At 36.5% G+C, this 24943-nt stretch overlaps 2 protein-coding genes across 2 annotated transcripts; one reads left to right on the top strand and one right to left on the bottom strand.

Moving 5' to 3' along the window:
• The first annotated feature begins 1509 nt into the window (after positions 1–1509).
• Positions 1510–4248, top strand: LOC145087614 (uncharacterized). Its single transcript, XM_079025609.1, has 9 exons — positions 1510–1701; positions 1889–2018; positions 2603–2741; positions 2817–3029; positions 3105–3243; positions 3334–3484; positions 3568–3775; positions 3857–3926; positions 4009–4248. Exons 1-9 carry the CDS (start codon positions 1609–1611, stop codon positions 4096–4098), a joined length of 1233 nt encoding a protein of 410 aa, XP_078881735.1. The 5' UTR covers positions 1510–1608; the 3' UTR covers positions 4099–4248.
• A 5279-nt stretch (positions 4249–9527) lies between these two features.
• On the bottom strand, positions 9528–12164 carry LOC145087615 (protein COBRA-like). Its single transcript, XM_079025610.1, has 6 exons — positions 11937–12164; positions 11328–11407; positions 10783–11239; positions 10468–10627; positions 10099–10376; positions 9528–10017 (listed from the first exon to the last, which is right to left on the bottom strand). Exons 1-6 carry the CDS (start codon positions 12025–12027, stop codon positions 9734–9736), a joined length of 1350 nt encoding a protein of 449 aa, XP_078881736.1. The 5' UTR covers positions 12028–12164; the 3' UTR covers positions 9528–9733.
• Between the last annotated feature and the right edge of the window lie 12779 nt (positions 12165–24943).

The raw sequence follows: 24943 nt of genomic DNA on the forward strand, positions 1-24943 counted from the left end.
ACGTCTCTCTATCCATAACTATTGGGGTTTTGAAACATAAACTCCAATCAAATTACTCAAATATTTGAACTCAACATTGTCTCTAATATCAATTTTGCATTCTAACTTTATCATTTATTAATCTTACTCAGAGCATCCACAATTTATAATTAAATGAGAGAGTTAAATAAAGTGACATGCATAATTAACATTCAATGGATTAAACTCTACCACTGTGAGATGCCATTTTGGCAATTAATGGGTATGAAGTTCAATGATCATTGAACGTTTTAATGAGAAAATTTAAACTTTTTAATTATTAAATATATCTTAAATTAGATTTTATAAATATGTTTCATTGAACTTTATAGAGTTTAATGCATTATAGGAAAACTTTGGTCAAGTTGTATGGATAGTAGAACGATGATGCGTCAATCCATTAAACTCTAATGAGTTCAATGCATTGTAGATGTCCTTAACACCCTCCATATGAGAGCTTATGAGACAGGATATTAATGCCTTTCATTAGGCTGCCAAAACAAGTATGACTGGGAGGTTAAAAACAACCTCAATCACGGTAGATTTCATAAAAACAATCGTATCATATGTAATGGTATATATATATATATATATATATATATATATATATATATATATATATATATAAAATTGATTGCCATAACCAATACGAACTAAACAACATGTATATAGATTTGTTAAAGAAAGTATTTCATTGAAGCATTTCATTCATATGATTGTGTTTGTAAAATTACAAATTTACTCATTAAAACGAAGCTTGTGTAAATGACCTTAATTGAGATATTGGAAATCACATGACAAAGAAAATAGGAAATAAACCAACACATACCTTTTAATTAATATCCCTTCATATCGAACACTTCATTGATGATGAATATTAAAATGAGCTCACTTATTCCATTGGAAGCGATAAAATAATCTGGTAGCTTCTACGGTCGAAGCAGGTTCACCAATCCTATATTGCCTAACTGTTTAACTAGATAAAATTGTTGGATTGTGGAAGTGCTGAGATGATTATGATGCGATTGATGAGTTATAACCCATCAATAAAAGGGTAATGTGACAACTATCATTCTTTGGAGCCAAGTAATGAAAAAAACAAGGTGAGCATCATTCAAAAACACGCGTTTTAAAGAAATGACATTTCTTATGTAATGACTCGATCTTCCAACAAACATGAAGGCAATCAAACAACATTTGTTTGTAAGAATTAAATGATGTTTTCCATTATTTGTTTCATTCCGCAGTTACCATATGGCACCATGGTTTGATCATACAAAGAAAATTTATGTCTTTAGAAGTTACTACTATAATTTTACTTTTAAGAATTCAAAGATTTTTCTATATTGATTTGTTTCTAGTTTTGAAAAGTTTATTTATCACTTAATGTGCAAGTCGTCCAAGTATAGGGGGGTATAGTGTAGTTATTAAATCCTGAAGGGCCTAAGGCAGATGTAACTGCTTGAACTCCGGGTTAGGGTTTTTATCTTTCGCGCAACTCGTAGCCTGGTAGCTTTCTGCTGCGCTGAGTGTAGAGATACGAGTTGCAAGAATTGCAGAGAGCAGTTTCTACTATCAACGCCACCAAATATGACGACCGTCGTACCTACATCCGAGGAGGATCCCGCCCTCTCCGTTGTGCGTTTCACCGCCGAGATGTCCTGGGCTGAAGCCGGTCCTGAGGTATTAGAAAACCCAATCTATTGCAACCCACAAAATGCATATTTCACCAAAATAACTGAAGCAGTTTTCTGTCGATTTGGTTTTCGTTAACGCGGAATAGCATAGAAAAATGTAGTATATTTAAGCATGTAGGAGTTTTATGGTTACTTGTTCAATTTGTGTTGAAATTCTTTGAATTGCGGCTCAGGTAGCTGAACCACAAGTGACTAGTTTGTGCGTGGAGGCCCAGGAATGCATGATTGCTGGCAGATGGTTGGATTTGGCTTCACTAATGATTACTTCGGCTGATTTAGTATTTTCTAAAGCTTCAGAAAAAGGTTAAGTTCAATCTGATGCTTGATTTTTCTGATTACATACATTCCATGTTACCATGATTAGTATACAGACTATTGAATTGCTATCGTTGCTTAGTATTGTAACTTGTACGTTTACAATTTTACATGCTGTTTACATTCTAATTTTGATGGAAGCTTGAAATCAGAATACCACATTCCAACAATTTTTATAAACATGTTTTATGTTACTGAAAGTGGTATCTACTATCTACTCCCATAATGCACTTATGCACTCAGCTGTACTGGTTATAAAGTTGAGATGTTGAATTGTTGATTCTCCATCGACATTATTTGTCCCTTTATTATGCTTGTTGGTTTCTCATGATTAATTCTGTGAGGTTTATTCTCTTTTCATTGTTACACTCTTTTTTTACTATCATTGTACATATCTTTCTCTATGAAAAACATGTAGGGGTTAGTATTCTGAAATGCATTTCATTTTGAGATGCCATGCCACTAGTACCATTTGTTTACCAGTTCTTTAGATACTTAACTCTGGATACACTCAAAAACATGTTTTCTGAAAATCATTTTCTTAATCTGCCATTTGTTTGTTGTTATCTCAGATCTTGAGTGCATCTTCACTGTCATCTGCAATCTTGTTAAGAAGCCCGAAAGCCTTGATGAGTCGCTAGAGATTTCAAAGCTCATATCCACCAAAATTGCCCAACAACCAAATGAAAAGCCTTCACTCCGATTAAAGATGTAAGCTCAGATTATTTTTTTTACACCCTTTGCACAAAGCATCATCTCATGCAAATCTTTCCAACATTTCTTCAGCTTGTTCAATCTGTACAACATGTTAGAGAACCCTTATGGAAGGTTCCTTGTTTACATGAAGGCTCTTGAAGTAGCAGCCAATGGGAAGGTCATGGATCACATCATACCTTCATTTAAAAATACAGACACCCTATTGAAGGAATGGAATCTTGGACTCCATGATCAAAGACAACTCTTTCTTGCCATCTCTAATATCTTGAAGGAACATAAGAGGTATCAATCACAAATAGATATAAATTCCTCAATCCACCTTCACTAAATTATTTCTTCAATAAAATGGAATTTCAGCTCAACCAAAGAAAACCTCAAATTTCTAACCAAGTATCTGGCAACATTCTCTGGTGATGATGCACATGATATAAACGAGGCGAAAGAAGAAGCTGCTTACACCATTATTGAATTTGTGAAAGCACCCGACATGTTTCAGGTACTTAGGTTTACTATTGGAAAATCAAACTATACTTTGTGATGAAAATGAAATTGATCATCTTTTTTTTTTTGTTTAATTATCATGCAGTGTGATCTGCTTGAGATGCCAGCTGTAGCACAACTGGAGAAAGACTCAAAGTATGCATTAGTCTTTGAGCTTCTAAAGATATTTCTGGTCAAAAGATTGGACGCATACTTGGATTTTTATACAACAAATTCGGAATTACTGAAAAGCTACGGTGATTATCAGTATCCGATTTAAAATTTTGGACGAAATTACCGTTGTTCTTGTTTCATATTTTATATTTTTGGCATGATTTAGGCCTTGTCCATGAAGACTGTATCTCAAAGATGAGGTTAATGACAATTGTGGATCTTGCTTCTAATGAATCTGGTCAAATTCCTTATTCTTTAATCAAGAACTCTCTTCAGATAGAGGAAGATGAGGTGGAATCATGGGTTGTGAAGGCAATCGCTGCAAAATTGATTGATTGTAAAATCGACCAAATGAATCAAGTGATTAGAGTGAGGTGTGTAGAAAATAAGATATGTGGTTTATAAATTAGTAGTTAAATTATAATTACTAATTTTTTGAGTCATGGTGTGTGTAGCCGATACAGTGAGCGTGTGTTTGGGGTGTCTCAGTGGGAAGCTCTAAGAACAAAGCTGACAACATGGAGGGTAAAAAATTGCTTTTATATAATTCAAACTTGTCTACTGATTTATGTGATCAGTATGTAAATTATTATATTTTGTTTTTCAGGGTAATGTTGCAAATGTAATAACAACTATTCAAGCCAACAAGGTTGCTGAGGAAGGAACTCAAACAATGCAAGGATTGATGATACGTTAGACATTTTTGTTCATTTTACCCGAATCATAATTATGGAAATTTTGACCCTTCTCCTCATTTTGAGCTCTAGGTTTCTTGTTGTTTTGTGTTTGAATATGTACTATTACTTTGTGAAATTCATTAGAAAACAACAATCTTTTCTTGCTTTTAGTATTGGCTTTAAAAATAGTAAAAAACATCTTGAGAGAAGAATTATGAAGAACAAAACCGAAGTTAATCAGAATAACAAAAACATTATATGGATCACAGGTGGTACAGATGAACTTCGAACTACTCAGGTTGAATTAATGTGATTAAAAAAACAAACTTTGTGTTTGGTAGTGCGACCAATGTAGCAATGAATTAGCAGATCGTTGTTGGGGTCTTTAATTGGTGTGTATTTTAGAGTTATCACTTATTACTAGTGCCTAGGGTGCCTCACGGCTTATGATGTATAATCTTGGTATACATATGATGTTCGACTGGGGACGATCGTGTACCTTTTGTGGAATAGGATAATCTAGGTTGTGAGATTTTTGTAAGAGTTGCGAGGATTTTTAACTTCTTATGTAGGGGTTAATATGACCTAATGAACAATTTCAGGAAATATACGGGACATAGGGCCCTATGGGGGTAAATGGCCGAGTGGTCCCAATCCCAACCAAGCTCGGGGTCACTTATGTTAGTTCAACTTCAGCCCATTTTGAGCCGTATGTATGAACTTTGAGTTGAACTCTTGAATGATTTAAGAGCATAAATGGTCAATCCAAAACAAGACTTGGGAAGCATAGTGAATAAATCAAAGACATTCCGAAACAATATAAAAAATGAACACAATCCAACATATATCCTCCCACCCCCCATCCCAACATATATTTTTATTAGATATGGACACTAGTTGTGAAACCCGTATATTATACGGGTTAATTAAAACATAATGTTAAACATGAGCGATTAAATGAAGAGTTTATTTGAATTTGAAATATGAAATAAGTGAAAATTATGAAAAAAAAAACATGCAAAAAATAAATTAATTAAAATTATGTGTTTAATTGTTAGACCCGTGTACTAAACGATTTATTATAATAAAATGTTAAATACAAATGTTTAAAGTGTAAATTTATTTGAAATTGAAATTGAAATTTCAAATTTCAAATTTGAAATTTTAAATTAATAGTTATTATAGTAGGTTTAATTTATGGAAACTAAATTAATGATATAGTGGAAATGAATAATGAAGTAATTGACAAGTAAAAAATAAATATATTTCAAAATTATGACAAATGACATGTGGCCAAATAAATGAGAGAATGACAAGTGACAATAACATTTTCATTTATTAGGGTAGATTATAATCTAGCTCTGATACCAAAATTTTCTCAAAATACAATAACTTTTCAAATTAATAATATTTTTCAAAATAAAAATAAAAGAATAAAAGTTATTTCTAGTATTAAAAATGATAAATACGAGGATACCTGATCGTGATTTTCGAATTATATCCGTTTCATTGTTGAATTCTTGGATGATATTATTTGGATAATATTTTTAGGGTAGTTGAACTGCTATTAAGAAGTTAGAAACTTCAATAGACAAATTTGAGAGTAAACTCATTTCATAAATTTTCGCTCTTCTTTATTTCATAGGATCAATGATCCTTATATAGACATTATTTTACAAACACGACATATGACTAACTATTGTTAGTCAATTACACATACTATTCTACATTATTGTATTATTACAAACAACACACACACACATATATATATAAATTGGATGCTATTATGCATTATTTACCTATGTGTCATACACACAATACATATACTATTGCATATTTTACAAAAATTGATATATATATATATATATATATATATATAGAGAGAGAGAGAGAGAGAGAGAGAGAGAGCTAGGTTCAAATGTTTTTAGCAACTATTATGTGCCTAAATGCACCAATGAGAATTCAAGAAATAATAAATAGTTAAATAAATCATTTAAGGATATTTTGGACCTTTTGCACTTTTAATTAAGGAAATCATTTAATTGAAATCCTACAATTAAGGAAATAAAATAAATATATTTGACCTAATCATTTAATTGAAATTCTGTCAACCATTGCCCTACCACATCTCGTGTCGTCGCCTCCCTCTAGATCCACTGCATCGCATTCGTCCAGCACTGAGCACTCCATTGCCACCCCTCTACTTGAATGGAAAATCACCGCCAACACCCTCCATTACTGCTGTGATGCCTCTTTGAGAAGTCCTCCACCTCCCTTGACTTCATCCGACAGCAGGAGGCTGCTGGCCTCCACCATTATCGTTAAATGCCCCACCACGGCCGTCAAAATTAGGTCATTTTGGTCTCGAGCCTCCATTGATTTCAAGTCTATATCATTAATGTAGGGCTTAATCGCTCAAGCCTCGATCAATTTCAATTTAAGTAAGCATCGTTCTGTTTTAACTTGCGTGTTTGGTGTTAACATCTATGTATATTTTTAAGTTTTCACTTTGGCAATCTTCCTATACTTTGCTGCAATTGTTTTCTTATTTAGATAGACATTTAGTGTTTATTGTTGTAATTTTGACTAAAGTTGTTATCAAAAACTAAAATTTCAAGGTTAATATTTCTTTTGTATGCTGTTAAGTTTAATTTAGTTGATTTATCAGCTTTAAAGAAGGCAATAACTAGATTGATTGCTTTGATTTCAAGATGAGTTCAACACATTCTTCCCAGAATTGGTTCGATTCTCTCACAAGTCGTTTGTCAAAGTCGTCTTCAATCTATCAGGTTCGATTCTCCCTTGGGTTGATTTCTCTTTTGTCTTTGATTGAAATTAATTGGATTTCAGCTTCATTTGAGTTATATTTCAACAAGTTTTATGTTTAATTGGTTTGAAAGTATGAAACATTGAATTAAGTTTGGTCTTCAGTATGTTTTTACTGTTTCTGGTCATGTTATTTGGTGTAAAAATAAATCATTTGTTAATTGTTAGTAAGAATTTCAATTGGAATTCAGATACCTGTGTAAATGAATTTCAATGTCTGCCACATTCTATTAGAATGGTTAATTGTTTATATGCATTCTGATAGAATTTTGGTTAATTGTTTATATGTATTTTGGTAGAATTTCAATGTCTGGACATTCTATTAGAATGGTTGTATTGTGTACTTAAGAATTTATAGTATGTTTTTTTTTTAGTTACAACTTAAATGAATCATTCTTGCAGAATGTCTTTTAGAATGATGTTAGTAACAATCATCAATTTGATGCCTATTATTCGTAAAAGAATTTTTAAAAGAATGTTATTTAAGTGCATTTTGTAATGTTTTCTGTCAGAATGTATTTATATAAATGTATTCTGTTAGAATGTCTTTAAGAATGTTTGTTAACTAGTATATTTGTTTAACGGGTAATACTAACGAGTAATGTATCTTATTCTTCAAAATTGCATATAGAAGGAATTCAATATTGATTATACAAGAAAAATATTTGGAATCGAGTTCAACAACAAGTATATATGCGAAGATCAAGTGGATTATACGGACCACTGAAGAAGATCAAGTGTATTTGTTTAATAATTGTATATTCAAGAATGCTATTTTTTAAGAATTTTATTCATTTTTGATGATATTCTTTTAGAATATGTATAACTATATTAAAATGTATTAGGATATTAGTCTGTAAGAATATGAATGAATTTGTTTTTTATTTCTCAAATCAAATATCTGCATTGGAAATATATTCTGCAAGAATAAAATCGAAAATATATTTACTAGTTTATGGTTGACATTTTCTCATTCTAGCAAAATAATATTCTATTAGAATAAAATTCTGAAAGAGCATCATTCTAACAAAAAATATTATGACAGAATAAAATCGGTAAAAAATTGAAATTGAATTAATTAAAAAATTCATATTTTTTTAAATTAGGATATAATTAATCATCCCTAAAAATCCGAAAATTTCCTTTTATAAATGTAGTTAATTGTCCAAAATACCCTTTTGCTTAAAATTGTGTGATTATATGCTACATGTTACCCCATTGTAATATCATACACTCTCAAATCATGTCCATTGATTAATTTCATCCGTTGGTCCAGATCTGTGCATTCTGGCACACAATACTTAGTAAAAACAAAATAACCTAAGCCTATATATATATATATATATATATATTATATATATATATATATATATATATATATATATATATATATATATATATATATATCATAATTATTACAAACATGTAATAATTGTATCGTGCTTGAACAATAGTGTCGTGTATTTGATCAATCGATATATCATAATTATTCCCCCCCCCCCCCCCCCCCCCCCCCCCCCCAAAAAAAAAAAAAAAAGTGTTTACATTATGTAGAAACCTATAAGGACATGAATCACGTATATGCATATAAGAATTCGTCAAACAATTTGCTTTGATTAGTTGTTTTGTATTGAACAATCTATTTCTATTCTTTTCATACAATCGAATTAATTGTGAAGAATCAGTTCGGTTTGCAGTAAAATTTGGTAACTTACTCACTTATAATGTTAATAATAAAAAGTTTGTTTTATTATTTACATTATGAATTATCTAATAATTAATTTCAAGATTAATTATTAAAATACTAATGATAATAATTTTCAACAGCAACATACTTCTTATTTCTAAACCATGAACCATTTCCAAACATAACAATCAAGACAACCGTAACCATGAACCATATCCAAACATACCACCACATCTAGAACCCTGGTTGTAGTCACCATGGCCTAAGAACAAACCAATATGATGTAGGTATGTATGTATGTATGTTTGTGGATATGTTTGTGTGTATGCGTGTGTTTGTCACTCAACTCACTAGGGTTAATCGACGGGAGTCCCACTCAAGTCAAAAGGGGAGTTCTATACATTATTAGGTGATTAGGTTTATTTTGCCTCAGGAAATCAATGTGTAGTTGTAGAAACTAATTAATCATGAAACTTTGTTACCAATTAGGTTTATTTTTTTCCTAGTAAATTGAGTTGCCCTTTTTTTTTTTAAACTAGAACTAAATTTATAAGAAGAAATATATTCTAATTTTCATCAGTAGGTTCGGACTGAATTGTCTTGATAATCAATTGAGTATGACTTCTAATATGTAAATGTCCTCAAAGATCCTCGATATCCAAAGTCAAGAAACATGCTACTAAGCTGAAGTTAGACAATCCAAAACAAGACTTGGAAAGGCTAGTGAGTAAAATACTGGAGCTGGACTATCAAAAACAACATAACAAAGGAATACAATCCAAACATATATGTTGTCCAAAGTTGCTACTGAAGCCAAACAATGGAACAAGTGACAACAAATACAAGAACATGTCCAGATAAACTGACTTTCGCTTCATTATCCATACATTTACAACATAATTTATAACCTTCAAATGTCGAATAACAAGCACAACATAACCAAAATTGAATATCTGTTTTAAATTATCACTTGTGGGTTTTAATTATACAACTGTAAGCAACACTATAACTTCAACTACTCTACAACACAATAAAAATGTAACACAACATTGACAAACAGGTGAATTCACCCACATCACACACTTAAACCTTCTTGTTTAAGATGAACCACATGCAGACAATCTTCAAGGGCTATTTAAACCTCAAACAAAGGCAAAGAAAAAGACCAAAGACCCCATCAATAGAGTGAATAACGAGAAGCTTAGACGTGAGCTGGCATTTGGGAGATAAGGGTATGCATCGGGAGGTGGCATCACACAGTTATCACCATTGAAATAGATTCTTCTTGGAAAAGCCCAACCCTTTTCAAATGTAAATGTTGATTTATCTTTACGAAAGAGTAACTCTGATTGAACATTCCCCAATGGTCCAGCTTGATTCAGAAAATCATTGTAGAACTTAACACCCCACAACATAGCAGTATCATCTGTATACATTCAAAAACAATAAGTCCCGAATCATTGATACAACTTTCTTATAATCAAAATGTATGTATAAGTGAACTTACTTATAGAAGAATAAGGAGTCAATGGTTTGTAGTTAAAGCTGAAAATTTGAGTAAGGTTATCAAAATTGGGGTGTTGAACAACCAAGTTCCATTGAGAGTAATTCATCCTGTAGTTGAAATTTGTAATGGTGACCTTCACACGCCAGTATTCCTTGTAATTAAGCTTCACATGCCAATGAACTCGAATAGGGCACATATGTTTAGTGCATTGAACCAGAGGTGTTAAGCTGTTCTTACCAGGCCCATTAACAACTGAAGCTAGATATGGTGAGTTTGGGCTGCAAAAACAATTCAAAATATTAGGGTTAGATTAGCAAGATCTTAAGCTTTTCATTCCACATACAAAATGACAGAAGTAACCTTACTTACTTTACACAGCTTCCAGGGTGAGTAATATTGTTTTGGCATCCACATGTGCAGGTTGGGCAGGGTACGATTGTGTCATTGTAGAAAGAAGAGAGAGATACACAGCAAGTGGGAGTTTTTTGAGCAAGAAACTGTGAATATGTACATGTAACGTTCCATGTCACTGCCAAACCAACACAAAAACAGGGGTAAGTTGGTCATTTTATAGCTGCCTAATACAGTAAGCCAATACTTGCTTAACAGTCAAAAAGAAACATCCAAATATTTAAGTGCTTAACCCATTAAGCCTATCAAATAAAAAAGACACAGTATACTTACTCATGGCTTGAGTTACTCTTCTTCCATCTGGAGTAATAAACTTTGTTGGTTTACCAACAACAGCGGGCCCACACGTATAGCCTGGACCGGGTGCAAGCAAGGTAAAGTTCTTGGGCGGTTTGACAGTTTTGTTAGTGGTTCCGGCTGCACCCACGCTGACCTGGAACGAGCTGGCATAATTGTTGGGATCTTGGGCCCACGAGTTGATGACACCTCCTTTGCAGCAGTTTGCAATTTGTTGATTGTAAGGGGTTCCTGGTAATAAATCAACAACAGTTGGAGTTTTCTTGCAGCAATGTGGTGGTGCACTTTTGTATCTTGAACAATCTCCTTGTTCAGTGGTTTGACTCCCCATCATGCTCCATATCACCTCCTTTTTAGCCCATGTCCAACCTAATGTCCACCCTGGAGGTGAAATGTGCCGATATTGCTGGAAGTTATACATTGTCACAACAGCCTGCATCAATTGTAAGGGTGTTATTGGTAATTAATTAATTATCGATTATGAGATTTAAAGAGAGAAGGAAGTTGTTTTTGATACTTACAACATAGCCATCAGGTGTCCAACTTATGATATCCCACTTGATTGTGATGTTTCCATTTGGGTCGAGTGCATCATAGGCTTCTGAAATTTAACAAGGAAAAAGAAGGGTCATGAAAAGTTATGTAATTGAGTCAGTTTTTGATCTTGAATAGCACAGCAAACTTAGAGAAATTTGTTATTATTATCATTCAGTGATTATAAGATGATCAAACATTTAATTAAGATTTATAGATCTTCGTGTACAAAAGTATTTGCATCGACTGGATCCATTAATGGAAATGACTAATGAGATCTCTAACCATTTTCATCTCCGATGTACCGATTTCTTACACTAAATTGATCGATCATTGAAATCTCATTCAGTTAAGGTATTGAGATATAAATCTCGATCAATAAAGATCGAATCTTTTTAATTTTGCAAAAGGAGAAACTAATCTGATACTAGCAAGTCTGTGAAATCTCCTACACTCATCAGTCAATCGAGCAAGTAAAGTACTAGTCTTTGATTAATAACGGGCAAATCTATTGAATTAAGCATAACCCAGAAACCGAATTGATTAAAAATGGCAACTGGAAACTTCAAGAACTCGAATGTAAAGCAGATGCATACCTGTGCAAGTGAAACTGAATGAAGAAAGCAATATGGCGAGAACAATGGTGGAACTTGATACTCTGGCGAGAGATCTGAAGCAGTAATCCATTACTGCTTTCCAAGATTTACTAGATCCGTTTGCGTTTCCAGCCCGTTTTCTTGAGCGAGCGTGTTTGTGTAAGAGAGAAAAAGAGAGTAGAGCGGGCTTTCTCTCACAAATCAGTGACGATTCGTTATTAAAATAGAAAGTCTATGTCCAGTTAACCACCTCTTATTAAATTATGTTCATTTGGTGAAAACCATCTATCTTGAGCATGACATATTCGATGTGCTTTTTCTTGGAACAAGCACATATAATTTCTATAGCAAATTGTTGGAATTCTTGAAAACATTGTACATACATAAATGTATAATTGTGGTTTTTTATGTTTGCTTTTAATATAATTTGAAAAAAAAGTAATATATATATATATATATATATATATATATATATATATATATATATATATATATATATATATATATATATATATATATATATATATATATATATATATATATTTCTGTAAACAATTGTTTGTAAATATATAAAAATCACACAATAATATACTAACCATCTACTACGACATCTTTATTTTTGAAATTAAATGGAAGACTGATAATCATATTTTAAACATGTATTAGTAGTAGTAATAAATAGTATTGAGTTTTGATATTTATTTTGTGATTCTTCTCTTTTTATTAAAATTGAAAGAAAGAAAATATTAGAAAAGTTGTAAAGAGCAAATGAGCATGGAGCCATGGACAACTACAGCCACAGGTTGCGTCGGCAACAGGAGAACTATTTAAGTTACATATAATTTGACAATCCAACGAATACTAGCTTCTTAATTGGGTTTAGTTTTATTTTCTCCAATAAGTAATTAAGACTTATTTTCAAAATTTGTTTAATTATAAAAGTGATACATGTTAATGTTAGCCTATGTTTTACAGATTTTTTTTAATCGTTTCGAATAAATTATTAAATTATATTTAACGGTAAACCATGATTTGGTAGGATGAAATGGAGTGTCGGTGGATTTATGGAGGGGTTTATTAATTAATAAATGTCTAAAAGACAGGACATATCCAGCTCACAATAGACCACGTGGAAATTTTTGTCCTCTTTTGTCATTTCTTGCACGGATAATTTCTTTGTCTAAGTTTTGAAACCTTATGATATATATTAGGCAACGTATGAATGTGTTCATAAAGTCATTATCATTAAATTATTATTATTATAATTATAAAAATAGTTAATACAAAATATTGTTGTAATCATAAAATAAATTTATTAGAAGGTCAAAAACAAAGACTATTATATTGATCGAATGTAATTAGCAAAATAAAATCAAAAATAATATGGTGATAGATATTTATGTTGAACAATATCATCTTAATATATTCACCGGTGATCATACATAACTTTTAATTTTATATTATTATTATAGTTAATCAAACTAAAACCTATTTATATGTTTATCTTTTTAATTTCGAGAATGATGTTTATCAAATACAAACTATTGTTTCTAGTATAGGGTATAGGGATGGAAATGGGACGGGTTAGGGGCAGGGTTGACCATCCCTGTTCCCATCCCCAAGTTTCTAATCCCGTCCCCATCCCCGATGAATGAAGGGAATTAAATCCCCTCCTCTTTGTATTTTGACATATTTCCCAGTCCATCCCCAACCCATCTCCAATCTATCAAAATAATAAACTCAACTTACACAAAAAAAACCAAGTTTAATAAGCGATCAAAACTAAATGCAATAATCATATTCTTTTTACATCAATCATAAAGTTTACCAACCATCAAAACGAAAAGTGACGATTTGGTATACAGATTGTCGAACGAAGTGATGATTAACGAACTCTTGGAATTCGGACAATAATTTGATATACAAACTCTATTTGTGATGGTTTAATATAGATCAATTCATTTTAGTGGACTTAATTCAAATTTAATTTATATATATAATCATTAAAATGGGGGGCGGGGCGGGTTGGGGATTGTTATACCTGGTTCCGACCCCATCCCCAGTTTTAGCATAATGAGGATCCCCAGCCCCGTACCCAGTACCCGTTTTGGCGGGGAATACCCATCCCCGAATGGGGCTGGTCAACCGGGTTCCTCACCAGGTTGGGTGAAATTTTCATCCCTGATAAGGTAGGATAAGACTTATTTTTATATACTTTTTAGTTAATTCATTTTTCAATTTATTGTAATTTCTAACTGGTATTGCTAATTAACTTTACTTAAACGTGTTTCATTTTAAATGCCAAATAATGAGTAACATTTTAAATAACAAATAATTACATTTTCATATAAAAATCCATGTATAGTTGACTTGGATCCTATTTGTACATACACTTTGGGATTTGGGTTTGACTTGGATCCCATTATTTGAACGCCCTTATATGTGTAAATGAGGTTAACTGCCCATTATGTTGCTAGTATGATGGTTCATTATGTATAGATTTGTATAATAGACAAAAGCTTAGGGTTATGTTTTGTGTTCAATATGTAGGAAATAATATTACGAAAATGTATGAAAGTTAACAAGAAAGCAAAAAAATTGAGACATATGTTTAACACATTGTCTTCAAAACAAATTTGCCTGCTACCGAGTGTTTATTTATCAGGATACAACAGTTTGAAGTGGTCTTCTAGACCATTCGAACCCTCAATGGGCCTGAATTTTACCTTTACTTCAGCAAGAAAACTAAGAACATGAAATAGAGAAGAAGAGAGTTTTTGTATTCTTATTGGTGTGTTCAAATGGTTGTATAGTACTAGTATTTATACTATACATTCTATAACCTCCCAATTAAACATTTCTATTAATCACAAAATTAACGTGTGTTAATATGTAATTAAATTGTAATATTAATTACAATTTCAGTTACATAAGAAAGAAATGTTTGCAAGAAAGGTCCCTAGACTTTTTTTTTCCTCCCAACCATTAAACTCTTTTATTTACTTCTTCCAACACCCTTACTTTAAGGATTAATTTTTCATTCATATAAATCCATTTTGGACATGTTAAAAAAATGGGAAATACCTATTTTATAAATTGGTTAACACCAATTTCCATAGCCCTAACTTGTGTGAGTTTGGTCCATTTGTGTGTCTTAAGCTTTGAAGAAGGATTTTTGGTGAGAAAAGCTTGGGGAACCAGTAACTAGAAGCAAGGAACACATGGGAATCAAAGATCTACCTCAGTTGGCATCCTTTGGAAGGTATTAAGTTGTTATCTTGGCCTCATTTCATTTTAGATCTCTTTTGGGTGGATTTTAGGAAGCTTTTCTTGTGTTTGAGCTAAGATCTGAAGTTGCAACTTTAGATATGAACTCTCTTGGGTCTTTAAGTCCATAAAGTTGTCAGCTTTGGCAAGTATGAACCTCCCCTCAAGTGTAAGACTTCTTTGCAAGCTTAGTTTTGTCATTTTAAGACTTTAGACCTTTGCGTGCACGTAAGGTTTGCAACTTTACGTGATAAACATGCCTTGGGAAGCTGGATCTACAATATAGAACCTTAGCATGGCTTAAAAAGCATATGTATGGATGAAGGACCGAAGGGACTCGACGAGTAGCATGGTCAACTCGGCGAGTCGCATGGTCAACTCAGCAAGTCCTATGAAGATTGTTGTGTGCTTGGCGAGTCAGATGAGTGACTCGGTGAGTCGGCTAGGGTTTTCCCAACCTTTGGTCATGTATGAACTTGGCGAGTTGCAAGGGAAACTCGACGAGTCGGCCAAGGAGTTTATGGCCGCAAACCTTAGGAACTCGACGAGTCACTCTAGTGACTCGGCGAGTTATGCAAGGAACTCGGCGAGTAGCTGAGGGTACTCGACGAGTTGAGGTCAACATGGATTGTTGACCTTGACCGATGACTTTGACTTTGACCAAGGGTTGACCAGTTGACTTCTGGGGACATTTTGGGAAATTGGAAATTGGAAATTTACATTTTGGGACATTTTGGGAAACTGTAGTAACTGAATGGTTTTAAATGATTTAATAAGTTTTAAATTGGATCAAATTTTATGGATGTTACACTTAACTTCACTTTTATACACAAAAAACTTGTCTATCGTTTCATCTTTACTTTTAAGTAAATTAACATAACAAAGTTTAGTGCAATCATCAATAAAGTGGTTAAGTATGTATTTCCACCTTATAATAGATTCAACTTCATGTAAAACACACACACACATATGAGATTGACATCATTACTATAGTTGTTTAGTGTATGCATCACGGTTATACATAATTAAGATCTTATAGCCTGAGAATGTTTGATGTGGCCTTGTGTTCTGTTCTTATCTGATTGAGGGCATAGGGTAGGATTGAATATTTGAAAGTCTATAGGGTCCAACGTTATGTATGGCTAGCATACACTAGTGCTACAGGGTTGGTGAAAGTTTCATGGATGGGTGGGTTGTGTGGGATCGGTAGGCCAGTTATGAGATATTTAGCAGTCCTCTAATAGTAAGGATTGAGCGCTCGCTATGTATATGTATATTGTTAGGGTGTTGTGGTGATACTTGAGACAAATATGGGTAGGTGTGGAAGGTAGTATGGGCCCCTACTACTGAAAGCACAGGACCCATATGCGTAGAAAGGAAGTCACAACCCATGGGGTTTAGTTGGAAGTTGGTTCCCTGTTATTGTATGGGATATCCGAGACGTTTTGAGACCGGATCCGGATCAGGATCGAGAGCTGGAAACCAGGATAGGCCAGTATTGTCAGAGGATCGTGTCAGGGAGATCATCCGGGAGGAGGTGATCGAGATCATTTAGGGACAGATTCTGGAGATGATTGGGTCTTTCAAGACTGCCATGGTTGAGTATTTTGTCGAGCGCCATGCAACCATTGCTGAGACGGCTGCCGCCGCAGCTTCCGCAACTGTAACGACGACAGGGAGAGGAGCTGGTCGAGCTTTTCGGTACCGGGAATTGTTACTAGTACATATTATGAAGAGCAGAGGGCTGCAATTATTTGGGATCAAGAAGATGATCCGTACTTGTTATACTTCCCCATGTTGATTGGGAGAGGCTAGCACGTGAGTTTCTATATTTGAGGCTCGGGGGTTTGCTCGAGGCCAGAATGTAAGTCATGGGAACTTCGAAAAGGGGTGATGATTATGTTCAGATGGGGGTTTTACAGCTAGAAGTGGAATGGTTAATTGAGGGATTGGATTGTCGTTTTGTAGGGCATGGATTGTGCCCTCTCAGTTTTTCGAGCTTAAAGGAGTGAGCAGGCTTGTGACCCCAGGATCAAGTTGTATTCCAGCTCGGGGTCAGTTGGTTGTAGGAATAGGCAGCATTACTTCAACGCTGGTGAGCATAAGTGGGTCGATGTGGCATAAGTAATTGTGAGGTCCGGTTTGCCTTGGATCTCTTGTATCAAGCAGGATTGATTATGCGACGTAGTGCACTTTTAGGATTGTAGACTATGTCTTGGGAGTAGTTTGTAGCCTGGTTTAGGGCAGAGGTTGTTTCAGCTACTGCAGTTCAGTTGTGGACGTTTGAGCTGGTAAGTGAGTTAGGGTGCGAACCCTGAAGAGAATGATTTCTAGATCCCGAGAACGGGAAGCTTGTTTGGACCACCTTTGGAAAATGGGCATTATGTGGGTGGTCTGCGGATAGGGTCCCACAGAAGGGTTATTCAACATTATCAGGATTCAGTGGTTTTAGCAACCGTTAGTGATTGACGGACTAAAGCGCCAAGGGAAGTAGCTCGTCGCCGAGCTATTAGTTGGAGCATCTATCTTGTGGTCTTCAAGACTTGAGTGTGAGGTCATCCAAGCATTAGTGACTATCGATTTCCCTGGGGTTCAGGAAGTGTTCATCTGGTTCTTAAAAGTGTCTGATCAATTGGGATTGGATAGTAATGGAGCACTAGCGGGAAAGAGTTGGTTGTCATCGGGTCGATCGTTGGGAAGTGAGGAGGATTGGGAATCCTCCAGTTTTCATGTATTAAGAAGGCTTAGTTGAATCTAAGTGGGGGAGAGTTACCCCGGGATGCAGAGCGGGAGAGGTTTTGAAATGGGGATAAGTTTCACAACCCGACAAGGAGAATGGAGGCCCTAGTGGCTGCTTGGTTTGAGGGTTGTGTTGATTGGGGGTTCGGAAAAACGTCCTAACATAAGAAGGACGTCTTCTTGGTGCTTGATAGCAGAAGTTGGGGAACCAGGTTGGAGTTCTAGTCAGGAATTTAGTTCAGTTCGAGTATTCGGTCGAGGGTGTGCTTGACTCTGAGGGTTTTTGGATTGATAGTTTAAGGGTTTTGTTAGCTGTTAGGCCTCGACAGTGCATTCAACACGGGTGTGAGGGTTAATCAGTGTATTTGGTAGATACACGGGTCAGGGGGCAGAACACAGATTTTTGAGAGGGTGGACAATCGACATGAGGCCTAGGGTTAGGCCGGAGTTAGAGTCCACGAAATGTATCAGGAGTTCGGAACCCGAAGTGGGTGAGAACAGTTTGCATGGGAAGGATCACCAGAAGGTTTGGTCCAGGGAGATACTCAACAATTTAGAACAGTGCAGACAGACTGAAGGCCCAGAGGGGCGGTCTAGACATGCTGAAGGTTCTGAGAGTGGTTTAGATTGACTAAAGGCCTGGTGAGGCGGTCCAGTCAAACTGAAGACTCTATATGTGTTTGTAGATCTATGTGTGGGTATTGAGTATGTTGTTATGCTATAGCAATCAACAGGTCTGTCCCCAGAGTAGGCTGAAGACTCCGGTGTATTTTTGGTTTGATCGAAAGTTGTTATTAGAGATCAGATGGAGTACAGAGGATCTTGGTGATATCATCAGTTCAGAGTGTCTCATAGGATTAATCTTCTTGGATCGGGTAATACTCCAGTTGGGGATTGTGAGTAGATCCAAATGGGTATTCTTTAGCTTTAGGAAGACTTGGGATTAGAATGTTCTATCATTCAGGTTCTGGGAACCGGGTCAGATCTTTCTCATGATCGTCTATGGCATTTGGATAGGGTTGAGGCGGTCCTGCTTTATGCAGTAGGCCAAGATACCCGGTGCGGGCCGACTGAAAGTTGTAGGCATGGAGGCTCAAGGGGAGCGGTAGGGTTGAGACGGTAGGCCAGCAAACTCTGATAATTTCAACTCGATAAGTGAAGTTATTAGACATGTTGGTATTCCAACCCGAAGGTGTGATATGGGTTAGATATGAGTGTCGTGCTGGTTGGCCGGTAGTGGTAGGTATGTTGATGATGGTTTGAGTTACTATGAGGTGTTTTGGGTTGGTTTCATCTGTGAAAGAGGCACAGCGTGTCAGAATTGAGGAGAAGATGGGTTGCTGAAGACCAGGTAGGAGATGAGGCTGATGTGGGTCATGTAACCTTCATTATGTTAGCAGAAGTTGATGGCAGGGCATGGAAGCAAGTCCAACCAGTCAGTTTTCTTTTCGGGAGACACGTGGGACTGTTGTTTGTGTGTGTCTTTTGGTTCAGTAATCGGTGAGGTGTCCGATGTTTTGGGTAGTGGGCGGACAAGTTGGGACCAGGGAGGTTTCAACTTCGTCTGAGAAACATCATATGGTAGTAAGAAGAGTTGAAATGGGTTTATGACTTGGGATTCATGTGTGGTAGAAGTTTTTTTTGAATCGTATGTTGTGTGTTGATGAGAGGAGCGTTGAGTAGGCCCTTCGAGCGGCGGAGGAAAGTGGATATCTACAGGACCGAAGTGTTGGGAAACTGAAGTGACGATAGTAGTGTCGATCGGTCATTAGGAGCATTCCAGTCATGAGCCGAGGGCCGAGGAGGGCATACCAGACTCATGTTGTGGGCTCGGAGGCAATCCAAACCTATGCTGAGGACCACATAAGGGTATTCCAGTCATAGGGCGTGGGCATAGGGATTGTGTTGGTTATGCCTTTTGTAGGAGCGCGTTCAGATTGGATGGATTGTTGAAGATTTGGGGGAGTTGCACTCGGTTGTGACAAATCTAAGGATGGTGGATGAGACGCAAGGATAGATCTTTGGATCTTAAGTTATGAGTAGACCCGAGTTATATTCATAGAGGTATTCCAGTCTAGGGTATTCCATCATGAGGATGACCGGACCCTAGGATTGATTGGACCTGATATGTTTGGTATTCCAGCCCGAGGTTGATTGGGTCAGGCATGAGTGTTCGTGTTTTAGTGGTTTGATTTGGTATGATATTTTTGGGACAAATATCCTGTCAGCACAAAGGGGTTCACTTCAGGAAGAGGAAAATTGAGTTTCCGATACTTTGGATCATCAGGATTTTGTCAACTTGGCAAAGTGGCATGTAGGATAGACCTTATGAAAAGGTTCGGTTGGGATTCACATCACCTTTCACTTTTTGCAATTGCAAAAGTGCATCGTGGATCAGGAGGCGGTAGTATCGTTGGATGACATTCAGGTCGATGAGCACCTGAATTCTGTTGAGAGGCCTGTGACCCTTCTGGAGAGAAGGGTGAAGGTTCTGCGGAACAAGGAGGTATCGTTGGTAAAGTTACAGTGGGAGCATCGAAGAGGGTCCGAGTGGACGTGGGAGCCGGAGGCAGAGATACAGGAGCACTATCCGAAGTTGGTCACTGCAGCAGACTTCGAGGACGAAGTCTAGTTCAAGTGGGGGAAAATTGTAACACCCCGGTTCCAAAAGTATTGATTTATGGTTAAATTTTCATGATTTCAAGGTCTACTCGACGAGTTGGTTGCCCGACTCGTCGAGTAGCAGCGGGTTGGTACACGTGTTTAAGTGACCTACTCGCCAAGTCCAAGTAGGGACTCTACGAGTAGGAACTGGAGGATGAAACCCTAATTCCCGGGGTTTTGCACCCTATTTAAAGGACCATTGGCCTCCCCAGCCTCCCTTCACAGCCTCTTGATACTTCATAGCCTTAACTCGTGTGAGTGTGCTCCATTTGTGTGTATTAAGCTTTGAAGAAAGATTTTTGGTGAGAAAAGCTTGGGGAACCAGTAACTAGACGCAAGGAACACGTGGGAATCAAAGATCTACCTCAATTGGCATCCTTTGGAAGGTATTAAGCTGTTATGTTGGCCTCATTTCATTCTAGATCTCTTTTGGGTGGATTTTAGGAAGCTTTTCTTGTGTTTGAGCTAAGATCTGAAGTTGCAACTTCAGATCTGAACTCTCTTGGGTCTCTAAGTCCATAAAGTTGTCAGCTTTGGCAAGTATGAACCTCCCCTCAAGTGTAAGACTTCTTTGCAAGCTTATTTTTGTCATTTTAAGACTTTAGAGCTTTGCATGCACGTACAGTTTGCAACTTTACGTGATAAACATGCCTTGGGAAGCTGGATCCATGGCTTAAAAAGGATCTATATGGATGAAGGACTAAAGGGACTCGGCATGTAACGCCCCAAAATACGGGACAAAAATTTTCATTTTTAATTAAGTGGTTTGCAAACGTTTGTAACAAAATATCATTCGACCATATCATTTAGATAAACATGTCTCGTGTCAAAACGTAAATCATAATAATGTCAGAGTACAAATCCCAGAATGTCTCATAGTGCGGAAAACAAGAGCGTGTGTGTGATATGCCGCTACCGCGCCAGCTCCTTCCCCTTGGCTGATGAGGTACCTGAAACAACAGCTAAAAACCGTAAGCACGAAGCTTAGTGAGTTCCCCCACTGTACCACATACCATATAACCACATATCATACATATATTTTCAGGCATATCTTGGTGCCCGACCTACCCCTTCGGTCCTCTTGACCGGATATTAGCTAGCATATCTGGGTGTTGGCCTCCCCTTCGGTCCTCTCGACAGGATACTGACAAGCATATTTGGGTGTTGGTCCCCCCTTCGGTCCTCTCGACCGGATGCTGGGGACTATTTCACCCCTATTACTACCATATAACACATAACACATAATCTATCTAGCATGGCTGGGCATGACTGCCCCTTCGGCCTTATCGATCGGTAAATCGGGGACTAACTCCCCTACTGTCACTAGCACATAGCATATCATACTAGCACATAAACATATCACAGGTAGTAGAAACCCTAGATGAATATCAGAGAGACAATCATCTAATCATACAACTCCTATTGTAGATACGAGGGGTTGGACCTTCAACACTTAAACCCTTCTTACTCAGTAATAGTTCATATGACTCGCCGAGTTTGAAGAACAACTCGTTGAGTTCCAGGCAATCTTCATAGGACTCGCCGAGGTGTTCATCCAACTCGTCGAGTCTAAGGCCATCTTCATAGAACTCGCTGAGTTACACTTTGGGACTCGCTGAGTCCCTTGACCCATTTCCCATATAGACCAAATCTGAGACATGCAACACTTCAAAACCATAGATCTATGTTCATAGGGCATGCTTATCACGTAAAGTTGCAAACTTTACATGCATGCATGGCCCTACAAGCATAAAAAGGCAAATCCAAGCTTTTTATGAGGTCATACACTCAATGGGGACCTCAATCACTCCAACCACAAAAACTTTATACTTCTAATACGTCCATAAGGTATAGATCTGAAGTCCTTTCGGATCAGTAAGCACAAACACGAGGATTATGGTGTTTTAGGGCTTGAAAACCACAATTTTAGGGACAAAAAGGGAATCTAAAGAACTAGTGATCAAGTTAGGGGCTTTTCTACCTGAATGGAAACCTCTTGCAGTGTAGATTCTGGAAGTGTTAGGGACAAAGGAGGCCAAGTTAGGGCGTTTAAATAGGGTGCAAACACCCGGGTTAGGTTTTTTTCCCAAACAGGGCCTACTCGCCGAGTCCGGGAACCGACTCGGCGAGTTCGAGGCTCAGTCCCCGCGTCTCATCCTGCTCCTACTCGGCGAGTTGGTCCTTCAACTCACCGAGTCCAACGCAAATTTCATTAATTTAAGAATTATTAATTACAAGGAATACGTACCAGGAACCAGGTGCTACACGACGAGTCTCATGGTTAACTCAGTGAGTCCTATGTAGATTGTCGTGGGCTCGGCGAGTTAGATGAGTGACTCGGCGAGTCGGATAGGGTTTTCCCAACCTTTGGTCATGTATGAACTTGGTGAGTTGCAAGGGAGACTCGACGAGTCGTCCAAGGAGTTTACAGCCGCAAACCTTAGGAACTCGACGAGTCACTCTAATGACTCGGCGAGTTGGCGAGTTATACAAGGAACTCGGCAAGTAGCTGAGGGTACTCGACGAGTTGAGGTCAACATGGACTGTTGACCTTGACCGATGACTTTGACTTTGACCAAGGGCTGACTAGTTGACTTCTGGGGACATTTTGGGAAATTGGAAATTTACAAGCATGGTTCTATGGTGGATATAGGTGGTTTGTGCCGGCGATCTGAAAGTTTGAGTTATCTTCGAGTCAACAATGTGAGGTGAGTTATCCTCACTATATCAACTTGGTCTAAGGCACTAACGCCGACCCTTTATCGAATTTATATATGGGTTTTTGCTTGATATGTTTATTGATCAACTAGATTTACATCCTGGTAGTTAGGATGGTGATATGCATATGCTTAGTGACCTGGTTAGGTCAGTGTCTCGGTTATAGGATGATGCTATGTTAGTGACCAGTTAGGTCTGTATTTTGGTTAGTGGGATGTTGCTATGATTAGTGATCTGATAGATCGGTTTGACTGTTATATGATATGAGCTAGTATATGATATTTATGTGCACATGTGTGTGGATTGGGGGTTGGGTTGAGGCGGTCCTGCTTTGTGCTGAACGCCAACATAACCGGTGAGCAGTCCGGATAGGCTGAAGGCCCTGCGAGGCGGTCCAGATAGGTTGTACGCCCTGCGAGGCGGTCCAGTCAGGCTGAAGGCTCATTATGCATGCTATTATGTATTTGTTGATATGATATGATTATGGCTATATGAGATTGGTATTTTGGGGGTAGCCCACTAAGCTCTTGGGCTTACAGTTTCAGTTTATTGTTTCAGGTTCAACGGATGGCCGCGGGAAGGTGAAGGCGCGACTGTACACTTACTCGATTGATGATTATGATTTCTGGGAACTTTGATGTTTAAACTATTTTGAAAACAAACTGTAATAACTGAATGGTTTTAAATGATTTAAAAAGTTTTAAATTGGCTCGAATTTTATGGATGTTACACTTAACTTCACTTTTATACACAAAAAACTTCTCTATCGTTTCATCTTTACTTTTAAGTAAATTAACATAACAAAGTTTAGTGCAATCATCAATAAAGTGGTTAAATATGTATTTCCACCTTATAATGGATTCAACTTCATGTAAAACACACACACACACACACACACACATATATATATATATATATATGTGTGTGTGTGTGTGTGTGTGAATTAATCTAAGTGGTTTTGTTGTCCTTGAAATAGACGTGAATGATTGTCATGTTAACTTTGATTCAACACAAGTGTTTCATTTATATTTTGAGTCTATATGAATGTAAGGGATGTGTTCAAGTTTGATTAACCACTTTAATGTGTCAAAAATAACATGTCTAAGTCTAACTTGTCACACATTAGAAGAATCAAACCAATAAGTGGAATGGTTATTAACGTCGCTGATATTAGGCTTATTAGCCATTACATAGAATTTAATCATTCCACCATCCGAATAACCTTTGCGTATAAACATGCCCTTTATGTTTAATACAAACTTATTTGACTCAAAACCCAAGAAAAAACATGCTTATCGAAAGACCGAGTTCTTCCTAATATTTGGAACACACAACACATCCTTAAGTGTTAGCTCTTCTCTGGTTGATACCATTTCTGGAATATATTAAAAACCTAACTTAGGTGTTTAGAATCACAACTTCAAGAATAATTTTCTGCCTCAACTTGGACAGAAAATAATAGATTTGCACAACTTTATAGTTCTTGAAACACTCCTTATTTGAACACATATGACAGGTAGCACCCGTATCAATCCATCAATCATTGGAGTCACTTTGGAAATCATAACACTTTATAAATGTTTAGAATTATAATTTCCAGAAAATATGTTTGCCTCTTG

This window comes from Lactuca serriola, chromosome 2, assembly GCF_051521515.1.
Source record: "Lactuca serriola cultivar US96UC23 chromosome 2, Lser_US96UC23_V15, whole genome shotgun sequence".
Taxonomy (NCBI): Eukaryota; Viridiplantae; Streptophyta; class Magnoliopsida; order Asterales; family Asteraceae; genus Lactuca; species Lactuca serriola.